Below are 18,186 nucleotides of genomic sequence, written 5' to 3'. Positions count from 1 at the left end.
CGCTGGAATTACCTGTTCTCTGGAAGAAGGTGCCTGTTCCCAAGAAGTGGACCCCGATTTGGAAAGCCTTTCGATGGAGGGAGCACACAGGAAGACGACTCCATTGTTAGAAATGCATCAGGTAGCATTTCAATCTGAAGAAATTGTTTTTCTTCGTGAATTGATGAAAAAAACAACGACCAGCAGTTTTTTGAAACTGATCGTGAAGCAATGATTTTTGCTGATTCATTGCCAGATACAAGAGGACAAAGACGTAGTCCACCATTATCTCCTAAATAAAAATCTGGTAGCTCTGGAAACGGAAGAAATGGCAGAAATGGGAAAAACGGGAATGGAAAGAGTCTACCTCCATCTGAAAAGGGATCTTCGAGATTGGAATCTTCTGGATGAAAAGAAGAATTTTCTTATTCTATTTTTTCTTTTGTTATTATGATATTTTGATGTTACTGACAGTTTGGCTAGAGAGGGAGAGATTTGCACTAAGTTCTTTACTAGTCATCAGCCACTGGTGGGTGACCCACACCCAATTTTTGTTTAGGGGATTACTACCTTTTGGTAGGTTTTTTTTGGGGGGGGGGGGGATTTTCTTTTTTATTTATTTATTTTTTTAGTTTTTAGTTTGTGATTTTTTTATTGGAGGGCCTATATACATTGATTTGAGTTTTTATATAAAGATATTATTGGTATTTAGTAATAATAGTAGATATGTCAAAGTTGAGGTTTGCTACTTTTAATGTTTGAGGATTAAATAGTATGATTAAGCGCAAGCGAGTCTTGGCATGTATTAAGAAAATGAAAATTGATATTGCCTTTTTGCAAGAAACACATTTGAATGTGAAGGAAAGCGTGAAATTAAAAAGGGACTGGGTTGGGCATGTATATTCTTCTTCATTTAATTCTAGAGCTAAAGTGGTAGCAATTTTGATACATAAAAAAATTATCTTTTGAATTACAATCAATGGAAGAAAAGGCAGGATGTATTCTTAAATTGAATTGTAGGGGGTGTGGCAAGATGGCATAGAGCCCAGACGTGTAATCTTGACCTCTCTGGCCAGACTTTTAAGAACCCGTCTTTAACTTTTTGCTTTTAAGTTTAAACTTTTTTAAAACTTAGTTTAAAGTATTAAAGAGTTGTTATGGCTACCAATGGCAAAAAGATTAAACCTCAAGTACAGAAGAAACTACATTTTCGGAGTGTTCAAGATTTAGGGCCTGGAAAAACCACAGCTGAAAAAAAATGATTATTGCTCACCAGGAGAAGAATATCTCTGCAATTATTCGTTCTCAGGAGGAAAGTGCGTGTTTCCAAGAAGTGGATCCTGATTCTGGCAGTCTGCCAACAGCAGAGGGAGCTCGTAGAAAAATGAATCCATTGTTTGAAACCACTCAGGCAGTACTTCAATCTGAAGAGCTTGATCTTATCCGTGAGTTCTTGAAAACAACAGCAAGTTGTGAGGAGAGACCAGCATCAACCCCCTGAGGAAGTCAGGGTGTCGTCGTTGGGAGTTCAATCACGCAGTAAAACTGTTAAAATGCCTGCTGTTGAGCTGCAGCAGGAGTTGCAGTTATCTGGCTCTGACACTATGTTAAAGAAAACAGGGTCGGATCTTTCTGAACTACAAGTTAACCTGTTAAGTACCGTTACTCAGCCGATATTGCAAGAGTTAGCTCAAATGAAAGATAGTATGAGGTCAGAATTCATTACAGTTAATACACGAATGGAAGTATTTTCTGAAGATTTAAAAAGATTTCAGTCTGCTTTTTTGGAATGTAAACAGCGTGGCCTCTAATACAGAAAAAGTGATGGAGGTGGAAAAATCCGTTAAAGAATTGCAAGAACGTGAAAAGGAGTTAGAGAGAAAAGTAGATTATTAGGAAAATCAAAGTAGAAGGAACAATGTGAAGATTGTTGGTTTGCTGGAAGGTATGGAAGATCAAGATCCTCTTCGTTTTTTTACAGAATGGATCCCACAAATATTGGGACAAGAATTTTTCTCTGGAGGCTTGGTATTGGAAAGAGCTCATAGAGCCTTAAGAAGAAGGCCTCCACCTGATCAATCACCGAGACCCGTGATAATTCGATGCTTGAATTATTTGGACAGAGAAACGATACTTCGTCTAGCAGGGCAAAATGCAAGACAATGACAAGCTCCGTTAATGATTCAGAATAGTAGAGTTTTTTTTTAATCCCGATTTGAGTCAAGAGGTTATTCAGCGTCGGCGTTGATTTAATCCAGTTAAAGAAGTTCTGTGGCGTAAAGGATACAAGTTTACTTTTCGTTATCCGACAGTGTTGAAGGTGTTTTGTGGAGACCTTCAATCTCGGTTTTTTGAGAATGAGCGTGAAGCAATGATTTTTGCTGATTCGTTGCCAGATGTACGAGGTTCAAGACATAGTCCACCATTGTCTCCTAAAGAAAAATCTGGTTGTTCTGGAAATGGAAGAAATGGTAGAAACGGGAGAAATGGGAATGGAAAGAGTCTAATTTCTCCTGAAATGGGGTCGTTGAGTTTGGAATCTATTGGATGAATAGAAGAACTTACTTATTCTTACTTTATTTTTATGTCATTATGATGTCTTGTTATTTTTTTGTTTGGCTGGGAAGGGAGAGATTTGCTCTATGTTCCATTAGTCATCAGCCACTGGTGGGTGATCCACACCCAAGTTTGGTTTAGGGTTTAGGGATTACTACCTTTTGGTAGTTTTTTTTTGGGGGGGTTGCTTTATCTTTTTTTTCTATTTTTTTTATTTTTATTTTATTTAGACTTTAATTTGTGGTTTCTTTTTCTCCTATTGGAGGGCCTATTTACGTTACTTTGAGTTTTTATATATAGATATTATTAGTTCTTAGTAATATTAATGGATATGTCAAAGTTGAGATTTGCTACTTTTAATGTTCGAGGTTTAAACACACAGATTAAGCGTAAACACATTTTGGTATATATTAAGAAAAAGAAAAATTGATGTCGCTTTTTAATATAGTTTTCATGAATCAGATTTGTGTTTTAGATGTGGTAATGCTGGTTATGTATATACATACAATCTTTTTGGAAGGAAGTACAATTGTTTCTGGAATACCTGTATAAGATTAAGATACTTTTAGATCCGACATTATTATTGGGTAGTTTGCAACCTTTGAAAGGTCTGGGATTAGATAAATTTCAATTTGCTTTTGTATATTTAGCATTATCTGTAGCAAAAAATGTATTGCTTGTACGTGGAAAGATACAAATATGATTGATGTTAATAGATGGCATAATGAGATGAAATATTGTTTAATAATGGAAAAAATCACATATGTATGTTTCACGTGATAACTATAGTTTTTTTATTAATAAGTGGTTGTTATATTCAGAATATTTACATTTTGATTTACATTGATTAGATCTTAATATGTATGCTTAATTTTTCTTTTTCTTTCTTTATGGCTCTCTTTAGGAGAGTTGGCTGAAAGTGGGGGGGGTCATTTTTTTTCTCTCTTTTTTCTTTTATATATATAAAATATATCGTTCATGTTTAGTTTATTGTTATATATGTTACTTATCTGTATTTTGAACGAATAAATAAAGTTTAAATTGAATTGTAAGATTTTTAGTGAATTTTGGACTTTACTTAATATTTATGCCCAAAATGCAGATGATGAAATATTTATTTCAGATGCATTTTTATGTTTGGGTCAGGCTAATGATAATATTTTAGTTGGTGGTGATTTTAATTGTGTTTTGGAACCTTTATTAGATAAATCTCCGAAGAAAGTTAAAAAATCCAAGATGGCTTCTGATAAACCTGATAAAATTCAAATAGCTTATCGTTGGAGATTTAATACAATGTTGTTAAAAAATATGGAATGTATTGATTTTTTGAAAAAACAAATTAATTTTTTTTAAAGAAAATTCTAATTCTGTTCAAAGTAAGTTTGTATTATGGGATGCTATGAAAGCCTATTTGAGAGGACAAATAATTAGTTATACTTCTAAAATAAAAAAGAATCGATTAAATCAGAGTCTTGAATTAGAGAAACAGATCGATGAGTTAGAAAAGAAATTTCAGAAAGATGCTACAGAAGATCAGAAAATAGAAATGCCAAACGGTAAATCGCCTGGTGATTATGGATTTTCGGTTGAATTTTATAAAATTTTTTAATGATGATTTATCTACAGTGTTTGGGGATGTATTACGTCAAGTTGGAGAACATTGTGAATTACCTAAGTCTTGTTCTAGTGCTTTAATTATAGTAATTCCTAAAAAACATAGAGATCCTTTGAAAGTATCTTCATATAGACCAATTTCGTTGTTAAATGTAGATTATAAAATAATAGGTAAAATATTAGCAAATAGATTGGCTAAATTTTAACCAAAGTTGATTCATATTGATCAAACAGGTTTTATAAAGAATAGATATGCTTCAGATAACATTTTGCGCGTGATTAGTTTGATTAATAGATTTCGACAATCTTTAGATCACCCGATGGTGATATCCTTAGATGCAGAAAAAGCATTTGATAGAGTTGAATGGAATTTTTTGTTTCAAGTTTTGGAGAAATTTAAGTTTGGTCCTTCTTTTATTGGTTGGATTAGGGCTCTATATAGTAAACCGATAGCTAGAGTATTGACGAATGGTTTGATTTCAGAATCTTTTAAGTTAACTTGATCAACTCGTCAAGGTTGTCCTTTATCACCAGCTTTGTATGCGTTAGTGATTGAACTTTAGCACAGTTGACAAGACAAAATACACAGATACAAGGTATGATAGTTTTAGATGAGGAGTATAAAATTAATTTATTTGCTGATGTATTTGGTGTATTTAATAAACCCAGCTCAGTCACTTTTGCATTTGAAGGAATGTTTAATACAATATGGATGTCTTTCTGGATATATTGGGAAAAAAGTTAAATATTACCGGTAAGTGAACGAGATTATTCAGTTTATAAGAAAATTATTAATTTGAAGTGGACTGATCGAATTAAATATTTGGGTATAATTTTGAGTATTAATTATCAATCTTTATATAAATTAATGAAAAAAATTCAAACTGATTTGATTAGATGGAAAGATTTACCTATTAATTTAATGGGAAGGATAAATTCAATTAAGATGAATATCTTTCCGCGTATACAATATTTGTTTCAATCTATTCCGTATTTACTTGATAAAATTTTGTTTTGAGATTTGAATAAAATGGTTAGGGAGTATTTATGGAGGGGTAAATTTTCGAGAGTAGCTTTGAATAAATTAACTTGGAACTATGAGTTAGGGGAACTACATTTACCACATTTTCAAAATTATTATGAGGCAGCCCAACTTAAATTTATTATTTCATTGATAGATTTGGTACGGCCTCCTAGTTGGGCTAAAATTGAGATGGCAAGTATTTCTGAATTTGAAATACATCAATTTTTGTTTAGGTGGAATATTAATTTGTTACAACAATATAATGTGCCTATACTAAAACATTTAATGAAGTTATGGATAAAGAAAAATAAAATGATAGGCTCTTGGGGTAAATTATTAGCTTAGACACCGTTGTATAATCATCATTTCTTTTTCAATACATTATCAAAGTTTATTGCATTGGAGATTTAAAAGGTGTGAAAAATTTGGGAGATTGTTTTAAAGAGGGTAAGTTTTTATCTTTTAATCAGATGCAGGAAGATTTTGGTATTGATAAGAACTTTATTTCTTTATTATCGATCTTTGGTAAAATGTATGTTTGGTAGAGATATGATTTTACCTAGAATTACAAAATTTGAGACTTTTCTTATGAAGTTACCAGAGAAGGGTTATATTTCATCTATGTATCAAATATTACAGGATGGTATGGATAAAAAGGGTTGGGATAGATCTAAAATTAAATGGGAACCGGATATTGGTTTTATTTTTTCTGAAGATGATTGGTTAGATATCTGTTATGATAGTGTAACTAAATTGATAAATGCACGTTATGCAATGATTAATTACAACTTTTTACATCAATTATATCTGACACCTGAAAAAATTTAAAAAAGTATGGTTTTAATGAATCAATTTGTGTTTTAGATGTGGTGATACAATTGGAACTTTTTTTCATGCTGTTTGGTTATGTATACATATACAATCTTTTTGGAAGAAAATTCAATCATTTTTAGAATACCTGTATAAGATTAAAATAGTTTTAGATCCAACAGTATTTTTATTGGGTAGTTTGCAACCTCTGAAAGGTTTGGGATTAGTTAAATTCCAGCTTGCTTTTGTATATTTAGCTTTATCCATAGCAAAAAAATGTATTGCTAGTACGTGGAAAGATAAATATGATTGATATTAATAGATGGCATAATGAGATGAAATATTGTTTAATACTGGAAAAAAATTACACGTTTCACATGATAATTATAATTTTTTTATTAATAAGTGGCTGTTATACTCGGAATATTTACATTTCAATTTATATTGATTAGATTTTAATATGTATATTTAATTTTTTCTTTAATATTCTTTCTTTTTTTATGGCTCCTCTTACTTAGGAGAGTTGGCTGAAAGGGGGGAATTCTTTTCTTTTTTTATATATATATATTATATACACATATATATATATAAAAAAATTTCTTGTTCATGTTTAATTGCTGCATATGTCATATATTATTTGTTTTTTGAACGAATAAATAAAGTTAAAAAAAAAGAGAAAGATGGGGACCAACGTTGACCCCACCTGAAATTAGTGAAAATGAACAAGCAGTTTGGATGGCGAATACAATTTACTGTGCTCCACAGAGAGAAAGTGCAAAACTAGGGTTGCAGAGGTCAAGGGAAAGATGGGAGTCAGACTTGGGTGTGGTGATTTTAGAAAGAAGCTCATCAGATTAGTGCAAGGACATCATGACATTAATTATAAATGGAACATATGGACAGTTCAGTATATATTTTTTCACACCAATTTTATCTTACTCCACAAAAGTTACACAGATCAAAAGCCGAAATTTCAGAGATGTGTTTCAGATGTGGGACTGAGACAGGAATTTTTCTACATGCCACGTGGTCGTGCATGAAAATGAGGCCATTTTGGCAAGAAATCGTAGAAAAATCAACCAGGATAACAGGAGTGGCCTTCAGAGGCGGCCCAGAGGTATATACATTAGGTAATTTCATGGAAATAACCAACAAATTGACCAAATATCAAATTTCATTTATAAAAATAGCACTGATGGTAGCGAAAAAATGTTTCACAATTACTTGAAAGTCTGACTCCCCTCTACTTATAGCACGATGGACTGCAGAAATGAACAGCTGTTTACCTATGGAAACAAAGTCACAAATAACTTAAAGAATAATATGACACTTTTGTAAAGGTCTGGCAACCATACCTGAACCATACAGAAGCCTAGATACAAAAGGAACCAAAAGAAAAGGGTATAAAAGTAACTATTATATATACAAAACCATCTGTACTCTATATACTTAAAATATATACAACCTCGGACGGTGAATGGATCTGTACGTATGGAAGGGGGGTAATGGAGGGAGGGAGGAACTGTTGTTTTATGCTTTGGGGTTTGTAAGAAAAAGTTTAATATATTGTATATTTAAAAGTTACTATGTATAATTTTTGAAAAAAAAACAAAAATAAAATATTCCAAAAAAAATTCTCTTCACCTTCTTCAGCTTAACAATATCTTTCCAAAGCTGAACACAATATTCTAAATGAGGCATCACCAACATCTTATACAATTGCAACATGACCTCCCAACGTTTATACTCAACACTCTGTCCAATGAAGGCCAATTTACCAAAAGCTATTATGCCCACCATATCTACATCAAGGTAGTCCACAATCTATCCCTTCTGAAAATTATCGCTGAAAATGGGAAGGGAGATGTGTATGGTGGTAGAATCTTATTCGAGCTGGTGATCCAATGAAAACAGAGGTTGGTGGGGTGTAAGTAAGGACCAGAACTCTGGTAGAGAACAGGTTAGCATGATATAGATAAATGTAGATTTGGACAACTGTTCACTATGGTGAAATGAAGCAATGTTTAAGGAAGATGGAAAAATTTCAGAAGCAATTAGTGCAATATTTTTCATTAGACTAAAATGCAAATCAATGTCAGACAAATTTTAAAAATACATTTTTGCTTTAAGACCAAAGGCAAAACTCCGGTTATCTTTTTCATGAAAAATAATTAGTCCAAAATTCTGAATTTGACATCTAATCATGTGTAATGAGACTGATTCTCTTTCCAAAAATAACACAGATCTCTCCCCATACAAATTTACTGATCCTATTTCATGGAGTCATCTCAGAACTTTATTGTTGAATCTCATAACAAATGTTAAAACAATTCTAAACCATAAAGTAAAACAATTTAGCCTCATTTTTAGAATATCTTTGTGACCTTTCCATAATGAAATCAGAGTCCCAAAAGTGCTCTTCACTTTTCCCAGCAAGGTGACCAACCTGCCATGACTTCCCATCTCTTGCTAACAAAGGGAAGATACGATGCAACTCTGAACAAATACAATTCATGAAATATCCAGGTTATAAAAGGAAAACTTCCCAAAATTGAATGAGAACACCATTCTGAGAAGTGATTCCAACTGGTTTTTTTTAAATGGTATTGAAGTGTGGCAATCCAACATTAAGTTCTATTCTGCTTCTAGATTTCCAACTTTCATTCTCATGTCAATGCTCTTGCAATGTTCTGCATGGTCACCATGTACCATCAGAATTTACTCATTACTTAGCTACAATGATAATTTGTGCCAAGGCAAGGACTAAATATGCTGACAAGATAAAATGATATGTGTTAATATCCACTTGTATATTTTCCACCTGCAAAACAAATATTTGAAATTATAAGCTGTAACACTGATCATTCAGTGTATTTTTGTACCAATTATAATTTCTTTTTAGCACATCAAATCTAAATGCTTACTTATCAGTTTGGGCTCAATTACCTCCTCAAGCTGAGACAGAAAGGAATTTTCATATTCTCCACGACACAATCTCCCCACATACTCCTCTATCATCTTGTGCAAGATAGTGGTGATGGCATCAGCACTGATGCGTTCTAATAGGTTCAGAGAGTCCCTGTCAAAACAAAATATGTAACATTAAATTTGGCAAATCAGTGCTATTGAGACCCTCTATATTGCGTAGCTTCATAACTTCAGAGACTATGATTCAATCCTGACACCAGATGTGGTCTCTGTGAAGTCTGCATTCTTGTAGTGGCTGCATTAGTTTCCTCAGGGTGCACATTTCTTTCCACGTTTCAACAATGTGAATGTATATTCATTAAATAATATAGCATGTAAACAGGCCCTGCAGCCTAACTTATCCATGTTTCAGTCAATCTATTTACCTTGCCTAGGCCCATATTCCTAAATTTAACCTATCCAAAAGCTTTTATGAAAAATTTTATTATTCTAACCACTGTTCCTAGCTGATTTTTCCACATATCCACCATCTTTTATGAAAAAAAACTACTTCTCAGATCTCCTTTACATATTTTCCTTCTCATGATAAATTTATACTCTCTAATTTTTTTCCCCGCAGGGTGGGGAGTCTATCATACCTGCACGCCTCAATAAATCAGCCAAGTTTTCCTGAAGGAAAGCAGCACCAGCCTATCCAATATCTCCTTATGCTTCATCCTCCAGTTCAGCTAATATCCTTGTGAACCTTTTCCATACCTTCTTTAGCTTAATCACATACAGTAAAAGCCCTGGTATCTGGCACCTATGGGGATTGTTAGATACCAAATAAGTTTACTTTCTGGTTGTCTGATACTTACTTTTACAATGCCTAACTAATATTTATTCATTGCCTGATGATCCACCAGACAAGTATAATATACAGGTACCGTAACGAATCTTGAACCTGCTAAGCCAGTCATTTGAAAAAGAACATTGTACCTCAATATTCATCTTCTCGTTGAACTCCTTTCCTTTTGCTTGCAACATGGGTCCTGATATACCTTTCTGAACTAAAAACCATTCAAAAAGAGCCTGGTTGAGTAATTCCATCCTTTTATCAGTGTCGAACTTCAGAAAAAAACTGCACAACTTTCCGAGACTGGGCCTTAATGTCGTAGATAGCTAATGAGCCAAAATTAAAATCCTCCATAAGCACTGTACAACTCAACTTTTTCCAGTCTCTTACAATCTCCATCTTCTGTAAGCAGAAGATGGAGATTGTAAGAGACTGGAAAAAGTTGAGTTGTACAGTGCTTATGGAGGATTTTAATTTTGGCTCATTAGCTATCTACGACATTAAGGCCCAGTCTCGGAAAGTTGTGCAGTTTTTTTCTGAAGTTCGACACTGATGCCTGGTTGCTTTTCTTTCGACAGGGTAATGGTTATAGGGGAAATTTGTCCAAAATAATATCCTGTGAAATGGAATCTTGTTTACATTGGCCACAAAAAGGAATTGGTTGCAGCTGTCATCTGGCGCCTGAGTAGTGGATAGGCGAGCTAACAGCAAGGTACGCCAATTTAATCTTCTGTATTTTTCACCTATTATTTTATTCTTATTTATTTTTATTTTCTTTGATTTTTTTTCCAGTTGCTTGAATTCAGATACCAGGGAGTTTACTGCATTTACTATAGTAACAATAACTGCACATAATACTCCAAGTATACTGTTGATTTAATTGGCTATTCAATTTATGTCTTTCGTTGTAACTGCAAAAATTTAAATTTAACTTAAATATGGCACAGTAACAGGCACTTTCAGCCCACCAGCTTATGCCACCCAATTACACACAAATTACCTAAAACCCCCGGTACGTTTTGAACGGTGGGAGGAAACCGGAGCATCCAGAGAAACCCACGTAGACACAGGGAGAAGTAACAATCTCCTTACAGACAGTACAGGATTCAAACCCCTATCCCAATTGCTGGTGCTGTAACTGTGTTACACTAACCGTGCCACTCACAGTTTTCTGCATTTATAGTATAATTTACTGCAGTAAAAGACTACAATCAATAATTGAAATCCAAAAATCAGTAGCAGCTGGAAATCTTCAATGAAAATCAGAAATGCTGGAAAGACTCAGTAGTTCTGAATCTCGAACAAAATCCTCATTCAGTGTATGGAACTTATCAGCCGGAGCGCTGAAGAATGAAGATGATTCCAGGAATTGGGTTAATGAAGATGTTCGAACCTGTGAGGTCATAACTAATCTACAGGAAATTATTGAGGACTTCGTCTGCGACGCCAAGCCAAAGAAGAAGAAAGAAAAAAGAAGTGAACTGGTGTGGACTCGAAAGGCCAATATGGCCTGTTTCCGCTCTGTAAATGGTTATATGGTTATATGTTTCTGTTAGCATCTGAGAAAACAAATGGAGTTAATTAGGGTTTTTAGACTGCAGGCATGTAACAGCACAATCAATAAAATATGCCATTACATGGGCAATCTAAAAAGGAAAATGTAGGAATTTTTAGTCAATTCCTGCACCGCGATTTATCCTGCAGGACCCCTATTTCTTTTCGAGGGAAGCCTGCAGTCTAATTCACACCTCATGAATTCGACATCCAGCTGATGATGCAGGCCACATTGCTCCACGTAAAAGCACCAGGACTAATGTGCACAGGAACTTAAGGGGTGCAGTGTAAACAACCACAAGGTGAGTAATTATGTTAATTTATGTTAAATTTTTCACAGATTTTTCCAACATTGCTTTCTAAAAAATCTGTTCTGCAGGTAAATGGGAAAGTCTGCAGATGCTGTGATTGTGGCAAGTGCAATGCACGAAAGTGCTGGAGAAACTCAACAGGTCAGGCAGCATGTATTGGAGGTAAAGGATAACCAATGTTTCGGGCCTGAGCCCTTTACATACCCCATCAGGGTTTGAACAAAAAGCAGGCAGGAGATGGAATAAAAATGTGTGGTGGGGGAGAGGAGTGAGGAACAGTGAAGAGTGCAGGCTAACATGTAATAGGTGTATATAGGTAGGATGGTGGAGAAAAAAAGCTGAAAAGTAATAGGAGGAAGCTTTCTAAATGGAGATGAAAGAGAAGATGGTGAGCTGGAAGAGAGGAGACAGGGGATAAGGAAAGAAACCCAGAGAGCAGTTTAACAGAAACTGAAGAAGTCGATGTTAATGCCATATGGTTGGAGAGTGCACAGTCAAAATATTAGGTGTTGTTCCTTCAATTTGTGGATAACCTTGGTTTCACAGTGCATGAAGCCATGGATAGACATGTTGGAATGGGAATGGGGTGTGGAATTAAAATGGTTGGCCACTATAAAGTCTCTGTGATTGAAGGGGACAGAGCAAAATGCACATCAAAACAATCTCCCAGTTTGTGCCCAGTCTCTCCAATGTAGAAGAGGCCACAATGGGAGCATTGGATGCAGATTCACAAGTGGTGTTGCTTCACTTGGAAGGACTGATTGGGGCCCTAAATGGTGGTGAGGAAGGAGTGGGCATGTATAAAACCATAGAACATTACAGCACAGAAACAAGTCCTTTCAACCATTCTAGTCTGTGCTGAATCATTTTTTTTGGCTGTCCCTCTGACCTGCATCCAGTCCATAGCCCTCCATACCCTGGCCATCCATGTGTAACATTTCTTGCAGCCATTGGGATGTAATGAGAGGGTAATTGGTGGGAAAGGATGAGTGGATGAGGGAGTCCCAGAAGGAGCATTTTCTGCAGAAAGCAGAAATGGGAGGAGGGGAAGATGTCTCTGATGGTGGGATGATGTTTTAGGAGGCAGAAATTGCAGAGGATAATTGGTTAGATACAAAGACTGATGAGGTGTTAGGCGAAGACAAGGGAAATCCCAAACGTGTTGTGTTTCAAAACGGAGGGGCCCAGGGCAGATGTGTAGGAAATAGAGGAGATGCAGTTAGGGTTGAGTTGATGGCAGTACAGGTGAAATCAAGTTGAAGGAGGAGACATCTCAGATGTTTTGGAATGAAAGGCCTCATCCTGTGAGCAGATGCAATGAAGAGTTAAGAGAATGGAACAGAATCCTCACAGGTGACAAGGTGTGAAAAGATGTAGTCACGGTTACTGTAAAGTTAATAAGTGTATTGAAAATATCTGTGGAGCGTTTGTCTCTAGAGATGGAGACAGAGAGATCAAGATGCCAAAGATGGACTAGGTGAATCAGAGGTTAGAGTAGAGCTAGCAGCAAAGTGGTTAAAGTTGACCTACTCATCATGGGTGCTGGAGACAGTATCCATGGGCCTGTACCATGGATTGCTCCACATAGCCAATAAAAAGGAAGGCATTGCTGAAACCCATGTGGGATACCTCTTGGACAGAGAAAGTGGGCTTTGCCAAAGGAAAAGTTATTAAGGATGAGAACAAGTTCAGCCAGGTGGAGGGGGATTGGTTGGTCTGCTGTTTGGGGAGCATAGATGGCATAGTGGTTAGTACAACAACTTTACAGTGCCAGCGATCAGGGCCAGACAGAGGTTCAAACCCCGCGCTGTTTGTAAGGAGTTTGTACGTTCTCCCCATGTCTATGTCTCATGCAAATATTATCTGTCCTGATTATGTTAAGGAAGCAAACAACTTCACATGCATGATAAAATTCTAATTGAAATTAAATAACACATTTTATTAGCCACCTGAACTGATACGCCAATATCAACTATAACACCTGCTGGGAAATAGAACACCTTCCAAACTCACTAGCGGAGGCAGTACAGTAAAATCCCCGTTATGCGAAATTCAAGAAAAAAACCACAGAAGATAAACAAGTAAAAAATACAAACGTTTAAAATTGGAGAGGGTGAGCAAATTCATTTCCTGGGAGTCACTATCAGAGGATCTTTCCTGGACCAATTAATGCAACAAACAATCTCAAGCAATTGGCAAATTCACTTATCCGGCATCTACCAATCCCCACAGGTGCCGAATACCAAGGGTTTTACTGTATTTGCATCTTTGTTCACCATTCTTTTTGTACCACTGAATCTTTACAAGAATAGCTTGAAAATATAATTAAAAAGGCAAAAAAAAATGTTGAACTATCAGAAGTGGCAACCTCTCCATTCACCAGAAAATCATGGTTTCCAATCACACCCCAAGATCAAAACACAAGATCAGATGACAATTCCAGTGCAAGACATTTGGAGTTTTATATTGTTGGATGTGCCTTTTCAGTTGAAATATTAAATTAATACACGTGCAAATGGGCAAAGATGTCACAGATTATTTTCCAACCATCATCTCATTTAGAAAATAGTATTTTCTATTATTTTTCAAAGCGTGACTGATATGTATTGCTGGAGCAATATCAAGAACCCTGATTTTTATTTTTGGGAGCAAAAGCCTTTGTACCAATAATTATATATTTGTCTTTGAATTTGAGATATTCCTGTGAAACACAGCATGCATTTTTATTACTGGCAAAATATTCACAATTCACTTCAGAACTCCCAATAATGCAAACAAGCTCATGGGAAGTGAAAAATTGGAATATTTTTATAAACTATCCTACACAGTTCTCATCCACGTCCTATCCATTAGTCAAGACATGGCAATAGGAGATCTATCAACAGTAGAAATTAAGCAGAGGAATATTGCACTTTAAGATCTAGGCGATTAGACAAGCATTTAACTTTTTTCCTGCATAAAACATTTCAAACAGCATATGAACACAACAGGTTTTGTAATCTTCAAAAAACCCCTTTGAAGCTATTATTTTCACATTATATAATTTGCTCAGATTATCCTAGACATCTACATTAAAATTATAATTAATATTATTGCATTGTACTAAAGGGAGCAATTGGCAAGCTGCTGAAGAAAAGGTGAATTAAAAGCTACGGTACCTACAATACATGATTGACTTGTGTAAACTGTTCCATTGCAGTACCACACCAACATTTCTCTTTCTCTGAACAGCAGCCCGCACACGTCATTAGCTCCATTTCATCCACAGTTTCTTCATCCTCTTCTTCATTCAGGCTATCTCTATTCCGCAAACTCTTATCTCGGTGTACATAGATACTGAAAGCACGAGTGTAAAACTCGTGTATAATCTCCTGGAAGGGTTGTACACTCGAAAAGAATAACACAGCTTTAACCATATTGTAGACTTTGTCCCTTAATGTTCCAGGGCCTGCAGTATTAATCAATCCTTCCTCTATCCAAGTCTCCAAATACTTCAGGCTGCGTAGATAGGGTGCTAGTCTGTGATTTAACATGCTAAAGGCATCATGCAGGAGTTTGGAACGTTGTTGCTCTGTCACCATGTTCTCTCTTTGTGTGAGAAAGTCCCAGAACTCTGCTGCAATCTTTCCCTGAAGGTCTAGCTGTAACACCTCCATGAACCATTCCACAAGCACCGAGTGCACACCATAATGTCGCAAAATTTCAAGTGCAGCTCGGAGTTCATCCTCTAGAAACTCATGACTTTCAAATCCAGGTTCTTCCTGAAAAATACAAGTTTAAACACAATGAATTCATAATTTTGTTCTTCTTCCTCAAATTCCACCAACTTTCAAATTTACTGTTAGAGTACATAAATTACATACAACCCTGAGATTCTTTTTCCTACAGGCCAGGCAGAATTTCTCCTTATTGGTAGTGCTAAAAACTGTACTCAAGAAAAGGTAAGTATACAAAAGAGAGAAATGTAAACAAAGAAGGAAATGAAAAAAACTGTTCCAAAATAATAAATATTCAGCAATAAATAATGTGCAAAGTAAGAATCCTTAAATGAGTCTCCAATTGAGTTTATTATTTAGGACTCTGATGGTGGAGGGGTAGCAACTGTTCCTGAACCTCTCCTGCTGCCAGCAGCATGAACAGAGCATGTCCTGGGTGGCATGGATCCTTGATGATAACTGATAACTGTGGCTCTCAGTGGGAAGTGTCCTCCACCTTTTACAGGGCTTTCTGCTCAAAGGTATTGGTGCTTCCATTCAATTTTGTGATGCAACCTGTCAGGACACTTTCCACTACACATTCGTACAAGGTTTTCAACATCCAACCAAAACTCCTGATGAAGTAGAGGCACTGATGGGCCTTCTTCATGATGACATTAGTATGTTAGGTCCAGGAAAGATCCTCCGATAGTGACTCCCAGGAAATGAATTTGCTCACCCTCTCTCTACCTCTGATTCCCCAATATCATTAGAATTCTAACCCTAACCCTAAAATAACTTTGCAATGCATTGACTATCAATTGAAACTTAACCGTATGAAAATGAAACATACATTTATCAAATAAGTATCATAAAAGAGAAAATACATGTTTTAATGTTTGCTGGTGCTGCTGAGATATTCAGGAATTTTAAAAATATTCCAACACACTTTTAATTTAATAATATACAGTTCTACAAATAGATTTTCAGTGAACCCAGTGAGTAAAGGGTGTATGAAAACCAGGATCCAGTGAATTAAAGGGAGCAAGAGGGACAAAAACTTTGTTTCGTTTCTTGTTTTGCTTCAGTAACTGCAAGAGGAGATCTTGGAACAAGAAGCATTCATAAAGCATCAAGAAAGGTGTATGTTTCTAGTCAGAAACTCCAAGAGCAGGACTTAGAACCATAGAGCATTATAGCACAAAAAACAGCCCATTCGACCCTTCTAGTGTATGTTGAAACATCATTCCATTAGTCCCACTGACTGGTTCCCGTTCTATAACCCTCCAGACCTCTCCCATCCATGTATCTATCCAATTTATTCTTAAAATTTAAGAGTGAGCCCACATTTACCACATCAAATGGCAGCTCGTTCCACACTCCCACCATTCTGAGTGAAGAACTTCCCCCTAATGTTCCCCCAAATATTTCCCTTTCACCCTAAAGCCATGTCCTCTTGTATTTATCTCTCCTAATTTAAGTGGAAAGAGCCTACTCATTTACTCTGTCTATACCTCTCATAATTTTGTAAACCTCTATCAAATCTCCCCATATTCTTCTACACTCCAAGGAATAAAGTCCTAACCTGTTTAATCTTTCCCTGTAACTCAACTCCTGAAGACCGACAACATCCTAGTAAATCTTCTCTGCATTGTTTCAATCTTACAGATATCCTTCCTGTAGTTAGGAGACCAGAAATGAACACAATACTCCAAATTTGGCCTCACCAACCTCACCATAACTACCAACTCCTGTATTCAATACTTTGATTTATGAAGGTCAGGTGCCAAAAGCTTTCTTCAAACTGCATCTACTGTTGACACCACTTTCAGGGAATTATGTATCTGTATTCCCAGATCCCTTTGTTCCTCTGCACTTCTCAGTGCCCTACCATTTACCGTATATGTCCTGCCTTGGCTTGTCCTTCCAAAATGCAATACCTCACACTTGTCTGCATTAAATTCCATCTGCCTTTTTTTTGTCCCATTTTTCCAGCTGGTCCAGTTCCCTCTGCAAGCTTTGAAAGCTTTCCTCGCTGTCCACACACCTCCAATTTTAGTGTCACCAGAAAATTCGCTAATCCAATTTCCCATATTACCATCCAGATCATTGATATGGACAACAATTAACAATAAACGTAAAAATAAAGGTTCCATTATCATTCGAGCACCGATCCCTGAGGCACAGCACTAATCACAGGCCTCCAGTCTGAGAAGCAATCATCCACTATCATTCTCTCTTCTCCCATTCAGCCAATTTCAAATCTAGTTTATAACCTCTTCATGGATACCTAGTGACTGACTTGAAATGAGTATTTAAAAAAAGCTCCAGAATGCATCAATGTTTGTTTCAATGTCTCCATTGGCTAATTAGCTATAGCCAATAAATGGAAGGTGAGCTTAAGTGGAATGACAAGGAAACCCTTGCTGCCACAGGGGTTTGTGGCCAAGTTATTGGACGTATAGAAGGCAGAGAATGATGAATTCTTGATTAACTAAGGCATCAAAGGTGATGGAGAGAAGGCCAGGCAGTGGCGCTGAGTGCCAAATGGATCAGCTCGTGATTGAATGGTGGATGGACTCAAATGGTTGAATAGTTTATTTCTGCTCTCCTGTCTTATGAGACCAGTGAACCAGATGCAAAGGCAACAGGACATCCACATAATGAGAATAGATTCCTACACATCTGCTCTATATGCAGGTTCATTTTGGTGAGTACAATTGAGTGTGAATAAATATGAACAAATGATCTTAAAATGGATAGAAGAGTTTGTCATAAACAAGGACAATGTACAAATCCACCAAAATTATTATCTGCTGCAGCCTCGCATCTCTCAATTTGCATTTTATCAAACATATCATCAAAAAAGATAATAACATT

At 36.0% G+C, this 18,186-nt stretch overlaps 1 protein-coding gene across 2 annotated transcripts in view; it reads right to left on the bottom strand.

Moving 5' to 3' along the window:
* Positions 1–18,186, bottom strand: part of anapc2 (anaphase promoting complex subunit 2) — a 52,256-nt gene that overhangs the window by 33,685 nt on the left and 385 nt on the right. For both annotated transcript variants that reach the window (XM_069934178.1, XM_069934181.1), the window contains exons 2-3: positions 14,774–15,372; positions 8,930–9,062 (exon numbers count right to left, since the gene is read on the bottom strand). In XM_069934178.1, the coding sequence (XP_069790279.1) occupies positions 8,930–9,062; positions 14,774–15,372 (732 nt within the window). The remainder of the gene's footprint in view (positions 1–8,929; positions 9,063–14,773; positions 15,373–18,186) is intronic.

This window comes from Narcine bancroftii, chromosome 1 (assembly GCF_036971445.1).
Source record: "Narcine bancroftii isolate sNarBan1 chromosome 1, sNarBan1.hap1, whole genome shotgun sequence".
Classification (NCBI taxonomy): domain Eukaryota; kingdom Metazoa; phylum Chordata; class Chondrichthyes; order Torpediniformes; family Narcinidae; genus Narcine; species Narcine bancroftii.
This window is presented reverse-complemented; position numbering and strand designations above follow the sequence as displayed.